This window comes from Muntiacus reevesi, chromosome 1 (genome assembly GCF_963930625.1).
Source record: "Muntiacus reevesi chromosome 1, mMunRee1.1, whole genome shotgun sequence".
NCBI lineage: Eukaryota > Metazoa > Chordata > Mammalia > Artiodactyla > Cervidae > Muntiacus > Muntiacus reevesi.
Window position 1 is genome coordinate 216,877,476 of NC_089249.1, and position 14,071 is coordinate 216,891,546.

The following is a 14,071-nucleotide window of genomic DNA, read 5'->3' on the forward strand; positions in this document are numbered from 1 at the left end:
CAGCACTCTGGAGGAGCTAGTCAAAGACGATCAACTCAGCTGAAAACCCAGCTGGAGGGTAAGGCAGACCCAGAGGCTTCTGAGAGGCAGGGAGGTGTGGTGAAAAACTACTGGGTTTCAGGTGTCAGACTGACATGAGTTCTAATCCCTCCTTGACCACACATGAGCTGGGTGACCTTGAGCAAGTTATTAAACTTCTGCTTTCCTACATACTGTGCAGAGTTGTTATGAGGGGGGTGTATAAACAAGGCAAGTGCCTAGCCCTGTGCATGTCCATAGTACAGTCCCAGCATACAGCCATTATTGCTACTATTTTTTTCCTTCTCCTTCTAGGACAAACCTGACCTAGAAATATGTCTATAGGTTTTCTGTCACACTGAGGGGTAGTGACTTGAGAGACTGATTGTGTCTAATGACCCCATCAATGGCTTTCCTATATCCTGCAACTTTGCACTGCAGTCCGTTCTCACTCTGACAGTCAGGTCACTTTCTTTGGCCAACGGAATGTCAGCAAACATGCTGCCAGCATGAGCTTGAAAAGTGTGTATGCATTTCTACTTGCTCCCTTGCATGGCTGGACTTGCTCGCTCCTGCACCTCTGCCATGCCACATAAGCATGACCAGGCTAGCTGCTGGAGGGATGTGAGAGAACTGTGGGGAAAACTGAATCTTCCCAGCTGACTGGCCAGTAGATCAGATACATGAGGATTCCTGAGATCAGTCAAGTAGGCCCCAATCAGCAGAAACACCCAGTCAACCGAGAGACTCATGACAAATAATAAATGGTATTGTTTTAAGCCACTAAGTTTTGGGGTGGTTTGTTGCACATAACAGTTAACTGATATACCTTCCAAACTTACCCACCACTAGGCAAGACATATTTGCAGAGACCTAAGCAAAGGAATAATACAAGTATCACTTTCATCCTACCAATAAAATAAATGGGTCATCTTTTTCAAATAAAATCACCTTCTCACAATAAGTTGGCATCAGGGTATCCTTAAATTTGTAATGTTACAATTACACTGACCTGGGTCCCTGGTTTCCAGAAAAAGAAAGAAAACACACAGCAGCACCAGAAGCATGCATGTTTGAGCCTGTGCATGTGTGCTCAGCCGCTCAGTCGTGTGCGACTCTGTGCGACCCCATGGACTGTAGCCCACCAGGCTCCTCTGTCCATGGAATTTTCCAGGCAAGAATACTGGAGTGGGTTGCCATTTCCTCCTCTAGGAGATCTTCCTGACCCAGGGATTGAACCACGTCTCTTGGGTCTCCTGCATCTCCTGCACTGGCAGGGAGATTCGTTATCACTAGCGCCACCAGTAGCATACTGAAACGTGTGGGGAATTACAAGGACCTTGGGAAAGAATATCAGAGAAAGAGGGAAAAAATCTTACATATGGAACTCATGTGAGATGCAGCATAAAGTCTGTGCCAAGAGGACAGTTCAGTGAGCAAGTCAGCTGCTTAGTGGCAGCTACAAAAGAAAATTGCATTCTAGAACCCATTTGTGGTGAGTATCTCATGGTAAGGGTGAAAGGCTGATAGAGAAGTTAAGGTAAAGGAGACATGCACCCAGGAAACTTTCCATAGCTACAAGATGCCATAGTATTAATAACTCCAGGAGGAGGAGGTGAGACCAATGCCCAAGTCCTTTTCCCTGTGAGAAAGAGTAAAGTGACTGTATTTTTTAGGCAAACACCAGGATGTGCAAGTTTACTACAAGGGAGCTTCATTTTCCAGTGTTAGGTTCTAGAGTTATTACAGAAGACAAAAATCTTGGGTGAGTAAAATAATTCTTGAAAATTTTAATGTGGCCTGTAAAGTACAGTATATATGGTTTTATAGGAACAACCAAGAACGCAAATGTACAATGTAAATGACAATGTGTAGTGTTATTTGCTGTTTTCTTTTAAAAGTGAAACAACTCTTATAAGGTAAATATATGACCTGTGTGACTGTACTTCATGCTAAAATACTTGTGGGAGGTGCTGGGGTGTAGAAGAAACAATACTGGCTTTGGCATTAATCCTGGGCCTCCATCACTTACCAACTGCATAATGTTGGACAAGTTCTACTTATTCTGTGCCTCCCCATCTATAAAATGGGATTAAGTTCTGACTTGTAGAGTTGGCTGTGAGCACTGTGATAAAGTACCTAGTCCAGTGCCAGGCATATACGCTACTCAACATATGGCACTAATTATGAACATGATGGGAGCAATAGGAAAGAACATTTAAAATCGGGACTAGGGTTGAAAACAGAGAATATGCAGTCACTGCGTTTTATGAGAATGTGAGCCTCTCATATGTAGTGAAGGGAAGGTGACTTTCAGGCGTCTTAATCCCTGTCCTCACTCCGCTAAGGAACTCCTTAGGTTCCCCAAATACTCCTCGTGCTCTCCTAAGCCACACCTTTGCTAAAGGGGATCCTCTGCCTAAACCCCTCTTCCTCCCCACCTTTACCAACAGGTAGATAAGCAGGGCTTAAATAAAGCCCAGCCTAGGTCCAATCTCACCGAAGCTTTCCTAGAGATCCCCTCTTACAATTCACCTCTCTTTCCCATTTCCATACCCCCAGAGCACATGGGGCCTTGGTGAGAAGACTTGTGCCTTCTACTTAACTTATTTACCTGTATCTTCTGTCCCTTCTACGAGGCTGTGCTCCTAGAGGGCAAGTACCAGGTCTGATTCTTGTCTGGACCCCTCACGGTACAGCACAGGGCATGGGCTCAGCTGGGCACCCAGTGGCCAAGTCAGACTTGTTAAGTAACCCCATGGCAATATAGCTGGCAGGCAGTGTGGTGAGACATTGCTTGAAATTGTTGTTTCCCATAGAAAGAGGCCGTCTTCCCACCCTGGACCTCCAACCAAATGGTTCCAATTCCAAGTGTGGAACAGTGGAAGATTGTTGGAAGACTGTATTCCTCAGGGATTATGAGACTGCTTATTAATGGAAATAATGTGACTTTCCCTAGAGCTGAAATGGTACACATAATAAATAAGATTAGCCATCAAAGGAAGTGAATTTACAGGGCAGGCTGTCTTTCTAGTTAGAGGAAGAAACACAAGGCCTGGGAAGCTAATTAAGTACAAACTGAAGCAGGGATGATACCACCTATGTTGCATAAGGTTGTCCAGAGGATTAAGTGACATTAGAGATGCAAAGCACTTAGCTCAAAGGATCCATACAGGATGTGCTCAATCTATTATCTAGGCTCCTGGGCTGGTCTTTATTTTTTTGGTCTGTTCTTAAGTAAGTCTACACTGGAAACTAGCTGTCTTGAGTTTGGTATATTAGATTCTTTATTTTTAGGCCCAGGAAGTTTTAGGGGGCCATCCTCAAAGTTGTCTTAACTCTAAGCCTTGGTGCCTACCTCTGGGTAAAATTCCCAGTGGAGCCTGTGGACTGTTCTCTCTGACATTTTCATCTCTACTTTAATTGCCAGAGGGTGTTGAGAATCCCAAGACCTGGATATATTATATACAGTTAATACTATCAAATTTTTGCTTTGGCAGAAAAGCTCTTGGTTTATAGTTCCCTTTGACTGCAATCTCCTGCCACTTTCTAAATTATTGGAAACCATGACCTTGTATGCCCTGTAGTCAATTCATGCTTTCAACCAGCTGCTCTCAAGCTGTACTTTTTAGCAGCTAGCACAATTTTACAGTAATCTCACATGAAGAACATGATCAATACATGTTTACTGAATGAATGAAAATTCCAACCATGTTTCTTCATCAGAAAGGCTGTTGGAACTGATACTTCAACCCAACGACCCTGGGCAGCAGCTAATTATTCCTTCTTACCTCAGGTTAAATTCAGAGCCTCTCCAGATTCCAGTTTAGCCTTAGGTAAAAGATGGAGGAGTGAATGGAAAGGTTCTAGCGGTTCTCTAGATTTGGGATCTGCTAAAAAAGCTCCAAGATAGTTCTGCTTCATTCTCTGGGCAACCCCAAATCTCTGGACGTGTGGAGTTACTCACACAGGGTATTTGTACTATAAGCACATCCCCAGAGCTCTCAAGGAGCCAAGACCCTAGACTGTGGCCACTCCCAGCCCAGGGGGCTGGCATGCACACCCATTAAAACTAGTACCTGCGCCCTCATCTGACCAGGCCCAAGACTTTTCTGTTTTTGTCTGAAAGCATTATGCTAGGACTTTCTAGTTTTTCCTCGGAAAAAAGAGATAAAGTCAAAGAAAGGGAAAGCCAATTTTTCACGGAGCATTTTTACTTCAAAGAATGACTAACTGACAAACTATGGCTATTCAAACTTGGGTATTGGCAGACATTTTCTCAGAAAATGAACAAAACAAGCCTATCACCCCCAAGGAAAACTATTCTGTATTTGTGGTCAATGATAAAATTTCAAGTTTTAGGCGAAAATTAGAATTTTGAAAAAGCTGCATCCACAACCATGAACTTGACAGCTTCCCAATACTTAAAAAGACTTTATGATGAAATTGATGGTGATATTAACAAATGTTATGTTTTGATATTATAAAATGAAACAGGAAAACATCTGGAAGATCTATATAACTCAGTGAACCTATTTTTCCAAATGATCAAAGCATGATGCCACAGAGTCATGCACTGGTATAAAGTTCACCCAAAGTGTTAGATGAACCAACAGATTTTAACGTAAATGAGTATAAAGACTTTATTGGTATGTTCTCAGATTCCATATTGCAAAGAATAATACCAACAAATCATCTGAAAAGGCTATCAAAATACCTTTCTCTTTTCCAACTAAGTGTCTGTGTGAAGTTGATTTTTTTTAAAGGACATAATTCCATCAAAATAATGTACTGCCAACAGACTGAATACAGAAGCACATGTGTGTGTACATGCTCAGCTGTGTCAGACTCTGCGATCCCATGGACTGTAGCCCACCAGGCTTTTCTAGCCATGGAATTTTCCAGGCAAGAAATACTGGAGTGGGTTGCTGTTTCCTTCTCCAGGGGATCTTCCTGACCCAGGGATTGAACCCACGTCCCTTGTGTCTCCTGCATTAGCAAGTGGATTCTTTACCACGAGCACCACCTGGGAAGCCCCAGAAGCATGTAAGAGAATCTAAACTTTTTCTATTAAGATAGACATAAATTTGCAAAAGTGAAAACAAGACCATTTTTCTCACTTTTTGGGAAAACTGTTATCTCTAATTTAAAAATTGTTATTTATGTTAATATGATAGATAAATCTAATACTGTTATTCTGAAATGAGTGACCAAATATTTTTAAACTTTCTCAAATTTAATACTTAATTTGGTAAATTTCAATAGTTTAACCAACAAAGCCCTTCTGGGTCCTCAGAAATTTTTAGAAATGTAAAAGGGTCCCAAGACCAAACCCTTTGAGAACAGCTGATGTAAAGGATCTAACAGTGCCTGTCAGCCAGTGGGTGTGCTATAAGCAATAGTGATCATTAACAATCATATAGCAGTTCATGGTATATCTGAAAAGCTGTTTGGGGTCATGAGAAAAAGTTGCACCACAGCCTTTCTGGCCACAGTTTGGGAATTACATGTCACTAGGCCAGATGGCTATCAAGGACTGCTCTTGAAGCTGGATCTAATTTCCAAAACCAAACCTGCTCTCATTTCTTTCATGGGTTCCTTTTATTCCCAAGAGTTAGTGTATGTTTATAGAGGATTCCCCCAAGACACAGTGCTGTATCTACCCAGGAGCCCTGTGACAGTTTCTAAATTCTATTCAGAAATGGCCCAACTCCAAAAGCCTCCTTGTCACCGAGGCAGGCAGAGGGCAACAGTTAAAATTCCCTTCCAAAAGCAGAGAAAGCGATTAGTTCCCCAGCCTAGAAAAACTTAGTCAGCCCAGTCATGACCACTCACTCTTCCATTCACCCATTCATTCCCTCATTCAACAAACATTCTCAGAGCCTCTACCTGGTGCCAACCATTGTGCTAGGTGCTGGGAAACAAGAGTTCCCGCCTTAACAACACATGCGTAAAAGCAGGCAGGTTCATGCTCGGGGCTGTCAATGCTCCCAAACTCCCAGGATGCCTCATATTCATTCTGGAGAATCAGGCAGGAACACATATTAAAATAATGTACAATTATAATCCATAAACAAAATAATAAATATAAATTTAAAACAACCAATTAGGACAGTGGGATTCTCTCCTTAAGGTTAAGCTGATAACGTGCCTTCTCACCGATCTATCCAGTCTGAGGATTTCTTTTGTTTACCTCCTCTTTCCTACCTTGGTCTCTTTTCATCTCTAGGCTCCTTCTGGGTGGAGCTCACTACTCTCACTATGACACTCTTTGGCCTGTGGCATTCATAACATGGCCCCAGCTGATCTCTCCACATTCCATTTCCACACTTAACACCCTGAGCCATAGGTTCTATTTGTACTATCCCTCAGATATACCATGCCCCATCAAACCTCAGCTTTGCTCCTCAGGAAATTCCTACTCATCCCCTAAGATCTTGGTCAAAGGTTGATGAAGCTTTTGCTGGACCAGGCTAAGCAGAATTCCTTTAGTATAGTGTCTATCACATTGTGCCATAGACACATATCCTCTGCCCCCTCCCAAACCCCTGTAGAATGAGCTCTTTGGGGACAGGGAGTGGACCCTGGCCATTTAAAAGAGTCCAGGGACTAGGCTTGGCTTGGGCCTGGCACATAGCAGGCATTCACTGAATAAATGAATGAATGTTTAAGCCATCTGGCTTATGTCTCAGATGCTCTACACAAAGGACAGGAACTAAAACACAGCCCAACTAGCCCAACATACTATGCTGAAAAGAAACGGCTGTGTCACTCCAGGTCACTAATGGAAAGGCTTCAGTGCTAAGAATCTCAGACCATTCTAATGCTGGCCATCAGAGGTGTAGTTAATTCTTAGGGAGCCAATACAACCACACCTCTGCGGCCTGAGCTTTCACCCAAACTCCCACTCAGGCTGTTGGCTCAGGGCCCTCCAGGAGATAGGGCTGTAGTTTCACAACATAAAGTCAGTCTGTGGAGAATTCTCTCTGGCTGTACAGGCTGAGTCAGGGATAGAGCAGTGAGTCTCTCTGACCCCAGTGGCCCTCTACCTGCGAAAGCTAGTTCACCTGTTGAACCTGTTTCCTGGGTGCAATCAGTCATGGGAAGGCCTAAGCTCCTGCTTATTTACCTGGAACCTCAGGAAAACCTTATGACTCTGTAATGGCAACGGAGTTCTCACGGGTGGAAGAGAATGACCTTTGAAGACAGACTGTTGAGTTCAAATCCAAGTTTTGCCATTTTCAGTATGATCTTGGATGATTACTGAATTTCTTTGAGCCTCAATTTCCTCATTTATGAAATGAGAATAAAACCATACTTCACAGAGTCGTGAGGACAGAAGGAAATAAATTATGTAAAGTACCTGGCCTGGGCCTGGCACACAGTAGGTGCTCAATACCCGTTAGTTTCTTTCCTCTTCTGTCCTGGAAGAAATGACAGGGAAACTTACTAAGTGAGACTTGCCCAATCCAAAGTTATGACTTGAAGCACTGGACAGAAGACTAGACAGATGACCTTCAAGGCCTCTAACCCCCCAGCCCATGTTCTCTGGCTGCAACTTCACAATAAGAACCTTCAATATTTCCAGGCCCTTCTTTCTGCCTTAATTACTCTATATCTACTCACTTCAGAATGGCGGGAGAAACCATGAAGGGAGCTGGGTAGCTAAGAGTCTTGGGGAGGGAATAAAGGAGAGGTGGCCTATAGGACAGCACCATGTTCATCCATCTTGCACTTGGAAGGATGAGGGTGGGAACATGGGCACAGAATTGAAAGGTGCAAACACAGGGTCCTCCCGAGGACACAAGCATTCTTCTCCTCAGTTCTTTTCTGCTCTGCATATTCCGCCACGAAGAACCATGAACCACTCCTTTCCACAATATTCATTCCCTTTACCCAATTCATAAAGCGTATCTCCACTCCCACTGTCCTCTCTGCCTCTCCCTATTGAGGCTCAGTTTGGGTATTACATTCTCTTAAGTCTACAGGCTAAATAAACTGTGCTTTGCTCTGTGTTAGGGGATGCCCTAACACTTTTTTTTACATGTCTCCTGAACAGAGGTTATCACGTGTACCCCGATTGTCAAAATCTGTCTTCTCCATAGCACTGTGAGCTTTTCAAGGGCAGGGCCTGTCTCCCATGAGTCACTGCATCCCAGCTGTTCAGGAGAGATGGCAGCACGTGTTTTGATACACAAAGAAAGATTAGCAGTTGGAGAATATGGACAAATGGCGAACCTGAAAAAGTTTGCTTTTTTTTTTTTTTTTTCCTTTAAAAACTAAGGCTGCTTCTTCTTCCGCTTAGGGAAAAGCTCTCTCCTTCCCCAGGAAGCTCCATTCTTTAAAGAATACTCTAGGCCTCTACAGAGATCCCCATGGCACCCTCAGTTAAATAGTTCCCAGACCCAGTTCCCAGACCCATCAGAAATCATCTAGGGCAATTTAAGAACAGGTTCCTGGTCTCCAGATCTAGAGACTCTAGGTCTGGGATAGGGTCTAGCAAGGCACAAGGGATCTGATCATTAGTGAGGTTGGGGTGAGAGAGAGGTAGAATCAAGCAATCACAGTTGCTTCTTCTACTGAAAATTACTTCCTCCCACACTCTCATTCACTTTTCCACATCTTTTGTTGACACCTCATAGCCTATAGGATAAAGCCCAAACCTACTAAACTCTCCAATCAGACTTCTCACCACTCTCCATGAGTTGGGCAGTTCTGGACTCTGGATCTTTGTCTACGCTGCTTGCTTTGCCCAGATGCTTTGCCTCACCTTCTCTGGAGGACCTTCTACTTGACCTTGAAGACTCAGCTCCAAGAAGCCTTTTCTAGGCTATTAAATCTGTGCATCCTCAAAACAAAGCATGCAGTGCCTGTTGAACCTTAGTTTGAGTCCAGTATCACTGTCATTTTATACACAGAAAGCCAAACAAAAGGCTGAAACACTTCTCAAGGTGTGTACCAGGAACTAGAATTTGACTCAGCTTAGAGGAAGTGATGCTCCTCTAGCTTAATTGTAATTATTACATGCATGTTCTTTAGACCATGAGCCCCTGTGGGCAGAGACCATGTCTGATTCACTTCTATATTACCATCTAGCCCAGGACCCAGCATAGACCAGGAGTCTATTAGTGTTGGTAGAATAAGTGAACACCAGGTTAGGTGAGAGGAAGGCTGGGCATAGTGTGTGTGTAATGGGCCTGAATGAATGAGTGACTGCCAGCCTGGCCTAGCAATGCAGGCAGTAAGAATAAGGTGCCAGAAACCTAACGTTTCTTTTATTATAGTTTAAGAGCCACTCATTGAGCACATAAGGACAATGTGCAATAAATACTCCAGAAATGAATTAAAAACATAGCCCAAGCCCACAAGATTCTAGGCTTAGTAAGTGAAGGTGTTAGGATATTAATAGTACATCTAACATATATTAAACTTAATAGTTCTGGGAAATTTTAAGGAAATTTAAAATTTTAGGAATTAAGTTTTAATCTTCAAAGGTCTTTTGGCATTTCTACATGGTGAAGCCCTACTGGTTTACAAAGGACCAGAGGTGACAGGGATCTCTACTCAGCATTATCTCCTCCTACCTGCATTTAAAATGGCTAGGTGGGCAGTGATTTTAAGGGGGAAGTCTCAGGGTACAGGGATTATCTCATTCATCTGTGTGCTCTGAATAAAGGCCTTGGCACAGAGGTTATTAATACTTGCTGAGTGGATTAAATATAATGAGATGATTTTAATAAAGATACTGACTGTCATCTGCTCCTCTCCCATGAGGGAGTAGGTTTAACTCTGAGCAGTGGTAGAGCCAGGTCTCTAGAGTTCCTTTAAACTAGGCTGGGCAAAGTCTCATGGGAAGCTGCAGAGGAGAGACGGGAAGGACAGGATGTGCTCAACCCCTACCAATGCCAGTTTACAGTCTAGCGAGTCTCCTTTGGGTTTACTGAGTGAGTGTGCACCTGGACTACCAGCTGAGTGGTCCAAGAGAACTAGAAATAGCCAGTGGAGTTGGCAGGTGAGAACACTCAGGCTTTGGATGGCCAAATGGCTCCTGCCACATGCCACATCCAATTCTAGCTCTGGCATGAGGAGCACTAGATGCTTTGTGGGTTGCTCCACATTCTCTTGTGAAGCTGCATAGAGTCTTAAAGACGGGAATAGACATGCCTAGAGCTAGGGGACTGAGCAGGAAGTTCACCCCAAGTCTGTAAGATTAAATACTATGTCTCTATGCCTCCTTCAACTGCTTTGTAATTCGTCGCCCCCCCACCCCCCACTAAGGCGGCTACCACTGTTTTAGTCTTCTCGTGGGGGGAAAAACCCAAACAAACAAGGATTTGCGTTTTTAGTGAATGTATCAATGTTGTTTAGGGGCCTAAACAATTAGAAGAAAGGGCTTTTGGGATTCCAATTAAGTTCAAGGTCAAGCAAAGGAGATTGGATGGAACCAGAGAGGCCTATGAGCCTTAACTCAGAGAAAGCAATGCTCTTCTAGCCTTACCATGACTACTATGTAGTCATGTTTTCTATACCAAATGAGCCCCTTGTGAAGAGGGTCCACAGTTGATTCACTTCTGTATTCCAGCTAGCCCAGAGACTGGCACACATCAGGTGTCCTTCATATGATGAAGAGGGCAGACACTTCCCAGAGACTGCAGATGACTACCTTCTGGAAATGTGGGCCTAGCAGCACCAGATTTTTAGCAGCAGATGGCATAAATCCAGTTTTGTGGGAAATTGATTTTTAAAAATACTGGCTCAAATGAAAACAAAAAAAGAAACAAAACATGTGACTTGGGCATTAAACCCTGTGTGTGGACTGAAAGTGATCCCATTCTCCAGCTTTGGCCTCAGTGTGGCATTCGACATTGACTTTCACCTTACTTACCCACTCTAAGTACTTAAGACAGGGGACTAAGTGGTGGTGGGAGCCAGAGGTCCTCGCCAAAGGTATGCCTGCAGGCAGAGCAAGGACTGATCCCAATTCTTTCAGCAGGTGCTTTTCACCAAGGCACAAAGGCCTGCTTCTGGCACCCAGAACCCCCTTCCCCAGCAAAAATAGGGCTCAATCAGAAGTTTGTCCATTTGTTTCACCTATTACAGCTAGAGTTTTAAAAAAAAGTCTTGCTAAATACCCCACAGTACACAAGAAGGCACTTTATGGGGTGGTGGTAGGTGTACCTATAGTAGGAGTTATTTGGGCAAATGTTTAGTTTCTCTGAGTTTCCATTTCTTCATCTGAAAAATGGGATTAATAGTATTTATATCTTCATTCATTAGAATTTATCAATCACCAGGCTTAGTGGTACAATAGTGACTGACTTGGTTCCTACACTCTCAAGAGTTTACAAAGCAAAAGCAGACGAATAATTATATCAATGGTTAACTCATCACATTCACGCTAAATGCTGAGGAGAACACGGGGTGGTGGGAAGGTATGTAAAATGCCTAGCATGAATGAATGAATGAACTGAAAGGTCAAGCAGTGGAGTAGGTAGGAATCTATCATGCTAAAACTGCGACCTAAATAAAAACTGAATGGTTATGCCATCAACTGAACTTTCTCGCCATGAATACTACAGGCTGGTTAAGTGGCAGGGGAACCCAAATGGTAAACAAGAGAAGACAACAGCTCCCTGACCCTCCCTTCCCCTACCTTCCTCTTCTGGAGAACAGCACTCCCAGGGGTCCAGAGGAGGCTAGAGGGGGAAACAGCTTCAGGGTGGGAAGTTAGACTAGGCAAGGGTGGGGTCCAACTTGTGTTCTCAACTTGAGGAGTCCTTTGGAAACAGTCTCAGCCCAGGGTAGGGGATAGGGATGAAGGGGGTGCTTCTCACACTAAGTGGTGACATCTTCATTAATTAAATATCTCACTATAATCTAAGATACAAAGGAGACAGTATAAAAACTGGGTTACAGTAATTTCGGGTTCTCAAAGGATTCATTCTCTCTCATTCACCTAATTATTCCTACTCTGTCAGCAATGCCCAGGGCTAGGTGTGGACGGCTGGGGCCAGACGGCATGATTTGTGGCCCTGCGGAGTTCACAGTTCAGTGGGGGGAACAGACACATCAACAGACTATGTCATTGTAGAACGGGGAGTGCTACCAGAGGAGAGCATGGGGGCTGTGGGACAGAGGGGGCACCTCACACAGCTGGGGAAGTCAGGAAAGGCTTTCTGGGAATGGTACCCCAAACAGCATCCCCACTCACATGCACAATTCCAGAGATTCTACTAGAAGGCTGTCAAGAGCCATGCCTTCTGGCTGCACCAGCCTCCCAGAGTCCCCTGCTGCCCGATGCAGTGTCTGCAGAGCCAAACGCATCTTCCGCCACGCCTCATCCTCATCCGGCGCTGCATCCGACCCTCCAAGACTCCTGCAGGAGCCTGCCTTCCTTGGCAGACTCATCCAAAAAACCAACTCAAAACTCTTTTGTCAGAGCAAGCTTAGGGCAAGCCACCCATCCCCAGGTGCCACAACCCTCCCAGAGCAACTGTGGCTCATGCCACCCCAGCGTCGCAGTGAACACTGGCAGGGTACCTCCTATTATCTCCTTTGCTCAAAAGAAAGTGACCTTCTTCCAGGTGGCAAGCTGGAAGCCTTGGAGAGTCCTCCTACTGCTCACTTTCAGCAGGATTTGCCAAACCCAGGGATCTGAGGATCTGGGTGGGCTGCCCCGTAGATCGGGGGTGTTGCGGGGAGAAAGGGCAGGCTTTGCTGGGTTTCCAACTCAGTCAGAAGCCCCACCAAATAAGTCTTCTAGGCAGCCTGGCTGTCTGCTTCCACTGCTCAGCTGGGCAAAGCGGGGGGGTGAGGGGGAGGGCGCCCTGGAGACAGATGCTGGGGGCACAGCTGCTGAGGGAGCAGCGAAGGGAAGGGGTGGAGCTGCTCCCGAGGGGGTGGAGAGGGAACAGGCTGCAGCTTTCCAGGCCCCAGAGCCCCGACGTGGCCTGTGGGTGGATGGGAAGGGAGCAGGTGGGCCCAGGAAAGGTGAAGGGCACAGAGCTAAGCTGTGGCCTTAAAACTGGAGAGCGGTCCTAGTGGGTGTGCGACCAGAATGTATCCCGGAGCCGGCGGGAGAGGGCAGGGAGGCTGGTCTCACTCAGAACCGGACGGGCCGTGCCTCGGCTTTGGACCAAAGGGTCCAGGCTAACTCCCGCCTTGGGGGGAGAAAGCCTCAGCCCTGGCCCTGAGGGTTAAGGTTCTGGTCCCAGCCGGGGATGGTCCATCCCCAAGCCCGTCCCAGCGCCATTCCGGGGAGATGAAAGCACCCGAGCAGCCAGACTCGCCTCGCTCGCTCCTACCTGGGGGCCGGGCGCCAGCTTGGGCTCGTCCTCCTCCCTGGGGCCGTCGCCGTAGGGCTCCGCCGGCGCCTCCGGGGGCCCTGCACCCGCTCCCGCTTCCAGGCTCGGCGGCGGTGGGGGCTCTGGCGCCTGGGGCTTCTGCGGCCCCGTGGCCCGCGCCCGCTCGCGCCGGCCCGCGCCGCCGCTCGGCCTGCTCCGCCTCCGAGTCATGCTGCTTCTCGCGCCGCTCCCTTGCTTCACTCGCACCACCGCCGCCGCTCCCCACACAGGACAACAGCCAATATGGCGGCGCCCGGCTCCCCCTCCGCCGCTGCCAGCAGGTCAGAGGGCACGCGGAGTCCGCGCCGCCGCACTAGCCCCCGAGGCCGCCTGCGCCATTTTGCATAAGGTCACTACCCGGAGTTCCGCCGGAGAGTAAACCTGGTGAGGAAACGCCCTCCTCATTTCGGGATTCCGGGGATCCCGAAGGAGATGTGCGCCAGGAGTGGGTGTGCGCTGTAGTAACCGTGCTGCACGGCCCTGGGCGCTTCAAAACTGGCTGTTAAATGGATGAGTGAATGTTAGTAATATTAATAATTTCTATAGTGCTCCGCTACTTTCACAGCCGTGACTTGACTTCTCGTACCTGCACGACCTGGCAGGTGCGAGAGCTTCTATTTTGCAGTGGAGAAAACGGGGGCTACAAAAGGTGAAACGGTTGCTCAGCATCAGCCAGCCAGAACTCATGGGCTTGTGGACAGCCTGTGCTG

General features: G+C 46.3%; 1 protein-coding gene across 7 annotated transcripts in view; it reads right to left on the minus strand.

Annotated features, from left to right (window-relative positions):
- Positions 1-13,620, minus strand: part of FAM193B (family with sequence similarity 193 member B) — a 30,857-nt gene extending 17,237 nt beyond the window's left edge. For 2 of the 7 annotated variants that reach the window (XM_065918297.1, XM_065918296.1), the window contains exon 1: positions 13,323-13,620. In XM_065918297.1, the coding sequence (XP_065774369.1) occupies positions 13,323-13,532 (210 nt within the window). In that variant the 5' untranslated portion in view covers positions 13,533-13,620. Of the gene's footprint in view, positions 1-7,381; positions 7,443-12,229 lie in introns of all 7 variants that reach the window. The other 5 variants (XM_065918301.1, XM_065918300.1, XM_065918302.1 and 2 more) reach the window with 5 other exon arrangements.
- Between the last annotated feature and the right edge of the window lie 451 nt (positions 13,621-14,071).